The following is a 7,124-nucleotide window of genomic DNA, read 5'->3' on the forward strand; positions in this document are numbered from 1 at the left end:
GTCTAAACTTGGATGGATTTACAACAGTCTCATCTTTATGGCTTCAAATCACCTGGAGTTATTTTCTTAAAGACAAAAAGTTATGTGAATTGAGGAAAACTAAAAACATAACTGAGGTGCTAACTGAGCCAGAACTAATAAATCTGTTGCAACTTCCCATTTCATAAAACCATAACAACATATAGTCCCCCTGGTTTCCGTGCACTGTAAATATTGGTAGTTAAATGCCACAGGCAATTAAGGTATTGATTATGGTCCAGACGTTTCTGGAGGACGTTACCTTATTTGTCTTCCAAGAAGCCTAAATTCTCAGCAAGGCAGAATGTTTAATGACCCGTTTTCTTTTGTACCACCACAGCAGCCCTAAACGCAGCACATAAAATGAGCTTGCAACGATGATCAATCCAGAGTGTTTTTTCTCTCTCTCAGAGTTCAGAACAAACTAGGCAAAAACACAGTGCTCTGGAAGATGCAAAGAGAGGATGTTTGCTACCGGAACTGATGTTAAAATATAAGTTATGATTAAATAAACTATTTCTTTTACTATAAACATCAGATATGCACTTACTCTCTTTCAACTGCATCTCATCAATCTCTTTAGTGTGAATGTGTGTGGTCCAACGAGTAGCCTCAAATTCCAGTTGGACTTTACACTGCAGGTCCATCCATCATTGACTCATGATGACTCACGACGCATTGTGGCATGATCATTTGCACTTCTGAGCCTAACTATTGTGTATAAGAGTTTTATAAAGCTATAGCAATACAGCAAATCATTACAGTTTTGAGACTGAATATTACTTAATTTGATGCACTCTTATACTGTTGGATTAATTAAAATACATACAAAATTACATTCCACTAACCACAAGGTAGTAAATGCAGTGAAATAATGCTGATAATGCTGTACTTAATTAAATTAACTTTTTTCCCCATCATGGACTATCATCTAGATAAACCAAACAACACTGTCCTAAACAGTCAGGCAACCCTATTCATGAGCCTTTGAAATTTGGATGGTGCATTCTTTAAATAAACCTTTAATTAGACTATTTTATATATGAAAACAAAAATGCTACTAATAATAATACATTAAAACAGTTATGTTTGGGAGGAAAATTAAGCACAGTTACAACAACGTCATTAAACATCTGTTAAAAAAATTTCTAACATTTTTTTGTTAGTTGGAGAAATTTAATTTTATATTTAACAATATTATTTTTCCTGTTATCTCTGTAAAGCTGTTTTGAAACAATCTGCATTGTAAATAGCGCTATATAAAGGTGACTTGACCTACTTCAGCAGACGGATCAATTCAAAATTACTAAACACAGCAACATACAGTACACATGACAAATCAAAACATTATCCTGAATGTGTGTGGAAACAACAAACACAGTTTGTTTATGTGTATCTTTACCTTGATTGCAATCCTCATCCATCAAAACTTTACTAATGAGACGCTGGTTTGCTTTATCCAGGCAACTCCAACTGTTGGTTTGTTCATATTTGACACAAACATGGGTTGAGACACCCCATCCTTTTTATTTTATTTTTTTAGTGTAGATCCGACTGCAAGGATTTGGATATCAAAGATCCATCTCAGATATGGAATGTGTTGTCTGAGAAGAATTCCAGGATGGATAATTCATGTGGTATTGCAGAAGTACTGCTGGTGACCCTCTTTAATGGAGATTTTGACTGGTTACATAGCCAAACTTTTCCTGAGAGCTAAACGTAATAAATTTTTTTTTTTTAAAAACACCTGGGGCCTGTTCTTCGTACGTCGCTAACTCAGTTAGCTGGATTTGATTGCTGGCGATTTGGCATGATCTTGGATCGTTTGGTTCTTCGAAGCTCATCCTAGACTTGCTGTCATAGCAACAGGTGCGCCAGCTTGAACCTGCTCGCGAGCAGGCTTATTTCATGTAAACAGGATTAGATTGCGGCTTTATAAGCGGAGGTGATACGGGAAGTCTGTCGTAGCCATGTCTTGTCCATTTTTACGACAGCAACCTGTTGCGGAAGGTGCGAGGATAATTCACAGAGCTTTTCGAATTAATCGCGTATTGTTGGATAGACAGGATCCTTTAGCACAGCGCGACAGTGTAATTTTTGAGAGATATCGTTTTTCTCATGAGGGTGTTATTTACATCATTAATTCGCTGGAACCACACATTAAATGTTCAACACGGAGGAGTCAGGCTTTGACAACTGCACAGACTGTGTGAATTGCCCTGAGATTCTTTGCGAGTGGCACGTTCCTTTACACTATTGGAGATGCAGAGAACTTAGTGAAAAGTGCTGTCTGTCGTGCCATTCGCAAAGTTTACTTGGCACTCAAGCAGTTTTTAGGGGGTTTTGTGGTATTTCCAAGCCACTTAAGACCCCAGGTTGTAAAGCAGAATTTTTTTGCTATTGTAGGTACATTTATAATTGTTAATGACATGCAATCATGACCATGCCAAAAAGTATGACTAACAGTATGTGTCCTTCAGGCTTCCCTAACGTGATTGGTGCCATAGACACACACGTCCCCATCAAGGCCCCACCAGGGCCCAATGAAGGGGATTTTGTGAACCGAAAGGGGGTTCACACTGTAAATGTGCAGGCAAGTTACTATTACAATTTATAATATTCCAGATTAGTAATATATTACATAAAAAAAATGAATGTAATCAAAAAGTATGCAGTTGACTGACTAAAATCTCTTAGATGGTGTGTGACTCTGTTCCATATAACAAATGTGGAAGCAAAATGGCCAGGATCAGTGCATGACTCAAGAATTTTCAGAGAGTCACATTTATGCACATTATTTGAACGTGGTAAGGGAACTTATAAATGTCAAGCTCACAGTATTACACACACTTATGCTGAGCCTAACAAAACTGCATTTTTCCATTATACAGGGAATTTTGACGGGGTCCTGCTTGGTGACCGGGGCTATGCCTGCAGGCAGTACTTCATGACGCCATTCCCTGACCCAAACCCTGGACCACAAATCCGTTACAATGCAGCTCTAGCCAGGACAAGGGCACGCATTGAAATGACCTTTGGGCAACTAAAGGAAAGATTTCAGTGTCTGAAGGGTCTGAGGGTTGCACCTGACAGGGCCTGTGACATAATTGTTGCATGTGCCATATTGCATAACATTGCCACTATCAGAAAGGAGAGGACCCCTGTGGTGGGGGTGCAGCCTGATGATGACCTCCAGCCAGTGCACTTGGACCAACCTAGTGGCAGAGCTGCACGGGACAGAATTGTGGAACACCATTTTTGAATTTGTAATAAAAGACAAGACAAAAATGCTTAGTTCCTGGAGTTTTATTTAAACAATTCTTTATAAAGAAAAGCTAGCAAGTCATCCTTTGCCTGCGATAAGAGATAGTTATGTAAAGTCAGCAATACTACTATGTGTCAAATGATGTATTAGCACTTACTCTGAAGGTCCTTTTGAAGCAACTATCTCTAGTGCAATTTTTCTCTTTTTCAAGTTGTCAAGTTCAATTTCTCCTCTTAATTTGTGTTTTTTCAGGTCAAAATACTCAATTTTTTGTTGAAGATGCCGTTTATATAGGGAACGGATGTCACCCTGTGTCATTTTGTGAAAGAAAAAGGGTCAAAACATGCCTCATGCAACAAAAGTAAAAAGTAAAAGTACAACACTGTCCAACTCTGTATCAGTTCTTTGTGCAGACTCTTCTGTAGGCCTTTCTGTAGGCCTTTCTGTAGGCCTTTCTGTAGGCCTTTCTGTAGGCCTTTCTGTAGGCCTTTCTGTAGGCCTTTCTGTAGGCCTTTCTGTAGGCCTTTCTGTAGGCCTTTCTGTAGGCCTTTCTGTAGGCCTTTCTGTAGGCCTTTCTGTAGGCCTTTCTGTAGGCCTTTCTGTAGGCCTTTCTGTAGGCCTTTCTGTAGGCCTTTCTGTAGGCCTTTCTGTAGGCCTTTCTGTAGGCCTTTCTGTAGGCCTTTCTGTAGGCCTTTCTGTAGGCCTTTCTGTAGGCCTTTCTGTAGGCCTTTCTGTAGGCCTTTCTGTAGGCCTTTCTGTAGGCCTTTCTGTAGGCCTTTCTGTAGGCCTTTCTGTAGGCCTTTCTGTAGGTGTGGACTCCTGCAACTCATATTGCAGACAGAAAGAATAGGTACACAAGTATATACAAATTAGTGTAAAGTTATTTATGCACTTACAGGTTCTTCCTCCAAAGGACAGTCATCTGAGAGGGTTTCTTCACTGTCCTGTGCAATGGAAATAAATGGGTATTACAAAGTGTTGCACTTTCTTCCCTTTATGCAAGTTAGAAAAAGTAAACAACTTACTGCATATGCTTCAGCCACCACTTGCTTGGGAACAGGTAAAAGTGTTGGTGTATTATGTAAAACTGCACAAAAGAGGGGAACAAAAAAAATTGTCATCACATTATATTTTTTACAGTAATTGTAATCAATAACTCATGGCAATATATTTTATATTAACTAAAAGTTTTCACTTTCACAAACGGTTTAAATTACTGTACAAGCCATTTGGATTATACTTCATTTAATGCAGCAACAAATAATTTTACAGTGTACTAAGAGAATTGAAAACTCATTTAGCCTACCAGTAATAAAGGTGTTGCTGCTACTGGTCCCTGGCTTTGGGTCTGAGGAAGAGCTGCCCCCAGGGATGCCCTCCACAATGGGTCGGTTTTCATTCAACCCAAGGGCCAGCTCCACTGCTGGGGTATATTGTGGTGGTGCAGGACCACCACCTGTTTTTTTTTTTTTTTCAGCCTTTTTCTTGGTGGCTGTTATAAACAGACAAACACATTATTTAACAGTGGCTTTTAAAAAGAGGAAAAATTGGCTTTTTTAAATAAAGACAGTATAAGAATTAAAGGCTACCATTTTGTAGAATATTCTTGTACTTCACTTTTACTTGTCCCCATGTTCTAGTGGGTCCCGCGGAGGCTCTGACATAAAAGAACAAAATAAATATGAAATTATTAAAATGCAAAAATACATACTGTAGAAAGTGATAGAAACATCTACCATGGACAGCACTTACGCATTTAATTTGTCTGCTACTTTTTGCCAGCCCTCTCTCCTGGATTTTGCAGACTTCGAGGTGTTCCCTGTCGTTTTAATTAAAGATTCAAATTCGGCATAACCTTCCATTAAAAGCTCTTGTTCTCCTTGGGAGAAAAACTGGGCGCGTTCTTTGGCCATGCTGAACAGCCAATAGCAGCGTTGCTGATCATTGTTTCTACTATCGATACATATCCCCTTTTAACCCAGCGCATGAACGCGCAATTATCTCAGATAACTCAATCCAGCGATACTTATCATAAACAACAGGTGTGTTCGAAGAACCCAATTAGCCGGATCATGATTAGCACGATGATATCATCTTGGATGTCTCATTTGATCTCGGATGTTTTAAGCAACGTACGAAGAACGAGCCCCTGCTCACTTTAATAACAAATCCATCCCTAAACACACTCCCACAAGACAGCTGAACATGTCCTCTAGTGCAGTGGTTCCCAAACCTGTCCTTGCGACCCACCAACACTGCACGTTTTCTCTGTCTCCCTAATCAAAGTTTATAAAAACTTTTTGAAAACAATCATTATTCCTACATAATAGTATTATTATTAATTATTATTATTATTATTATTATATTATATTGTAGTTAGGAAATCAGCAGACTCAAGGGAATCCATTTGCAGCTTTATTTAGAGAAGTCAAACAGGCAGGGATCAACACCAGCAAACAGGGCAATGGAGAAAAGGCAGAGACAAACCAGATAACAAGCAATGATCGGGGCAGGCGGCGAGAAGAAAGGTTCAGTAACAATCCAAGTCAAGGTAGGCAGAGAATGATCAGAAACGGGATACACAGTCCAAGGTCAAGGCAATAAACAATCCAAAAGAAGAACCGCTCAGAATGCCAGCCAGGAAAGTCAAGACTTTACACCAGTGTGGTGCGTGGAAGTGGTTTATATGTGTGTGTGTGTGAATGAGATGCAGGTGTGTGTGTGTAATCAGTGCAGTGCAGGTGTATGGTGTAATCAGTCCAGGGAGATGCAGACAGGGAAATGTAGTCCGTGACAGCCCAGGGAGTGTGTGGCTAATCGTCACAATTATATTAGTCTACCTATATTTACCTATACTGTAGGATAATCGGGTATACAAAATGGATATATAATATAATATAATTAGGACTGTCATAGTTAACGCTGTAACGCATACGAATAATTCAAAATGATTAACATGTTCAACTAATTTAAGGGCAAAAATTTCTGAAGCACATGAAATTGCGTCATTAACGTAATTTACGTCATACAGTTAGATGATCTTAGAAGTCGGGAGCATCTGCAATGGCGCAAGCACCTGTAATTCCAGTTGGCGGGAAATTCTATTCTAACCCTTTAACCCGATTTCGTTTCTCGGTTTGCAATCACATAATTTTAAGCTGCTAAACTAAAGTTTTCAGTCTAATGATCCAGCATGCGATTCAAAACCATGCTGATTACATCAAAGATGGCAGAGAGAATAGAGACTCACGTTATATTTTCATTGAATTATTCATTCCAGGGCTTGTTTAGCTTCAAAACACGAGCTCTGTCATATTCTGTCATTATTTTTGAAGAGCACGGGCCCTCAAGCATCATTCTGTGTGAAATACAGACTTAAAGGAAAGTCAGATCTAAAGCCCTGCATTTCAGGCCGAGCCCGATGGGCCGCAACTTATTTACGCCCCTCGGGCCGGTCTTCGGGCCAATTTTCATGTCATAGTTCACACGCCTCTGCCCTGTTTTTGGCTTAGCCTTCTTTTTTATTTTAGACATTAAATAAAAGAAAATATGAGAAGTTAACGATGGAAAAACAAACATAGAACACCATTTTATAACCTATCACACATTATGTCATATGACGAGATGTGCTGCGCTGGTGGAAACAACTTGAGACCCTGCTACTGGAACTGTCAAGACTGGCTCGCTCTGCGTTTAGTGTCCCCGCCAACAGCAGTAGTAGCAAGTGTATATTCAGCGCAGCTGGAAGAGTTATAGAAGAAAGGAGGACTGAATTACAATTTCTACACAATGTTCTGTAAGAGACTGTTCCCTTTCAGTCACTCACGTTCGACGTAGTCGA

The 7,124-nt window shown here is 39.5% G+C and overlaps 1 protein-coding gene across 1 annotated transcript; it reads right to left on the bottom strand.

Annotated features, from left to right (window-relative positions):
- Positions 1-3,061: 3,061 nt before the first annotated feature.
- LOC143728960 (uncharacterized) lies at positions 3,062-5,429 on the bottom strand. Its single transcript, XM_077219914.1, has 7 exons — positions 5,036-5,429; positions 4,873-4,940; positions 4,590-4,775; positions 4,309-4,370; positions 4,180-4,227; positions 4,083-4,102; positions 3,062-3,245 (listed from the first exon to the last, which is right to left on the bottom strand). The coding sequence occupies exons 1-7, from the start codon at positions 5,194-5,196 to the stop codon at positions 3,062-3,064; spliced, it is 729 nt and encodes a 242-aa protein (XP_077076029.1). The 5' UTR covers positions 5,197-5,429.
- Between the last annotated feature and the right edge of the window lie 1,695 nt (positions 5,430-7,124).

This window comes from Siphateles boraxobius, unplaced genomic scaffold (assembly GCF_051911475.1).
Source record: "Siphateles boraxobius isolate OS27281-9 unplaced genomic scaffold, OSU_SipBor_1 8, whole genome shotgun sequence".
Taxonomy (NCBI): Eukaryota; Metazoa; Chordata; class Actinopteri; order Cypriniformes; family Leuciscidae; genus Siphateles; species Siphateles boraxobius.

What these genes read in the sequence shown, in the direction of transcription:
- LOC143728960 (XM_077219914.1), bottom strand. Translation starts at nt 5,196, where the DNA reads ATGGCCAAAGAACGCGCCCAGTTTTTCTCCCAAGGAGAACAAGAGCTT. An exon ending in TGGTGGCTGAAGCATATGCA is followed by an intron (nt 4,228 to 4,308) that starts GTAAGTTGTTTA and finishes TCCATTGCACAG; the next exon opens with GACAGTGAAGAAACCCTCTC. An exon ending in GTCCTTTGGAGGAAGAACCT is followed by an intron (nt 4,103 to 4,179) that starts GTAAGTGCATAA and finishes TATGAGTTGCAG; the next exon opens with GAGTCCACACCTACAGAAAG.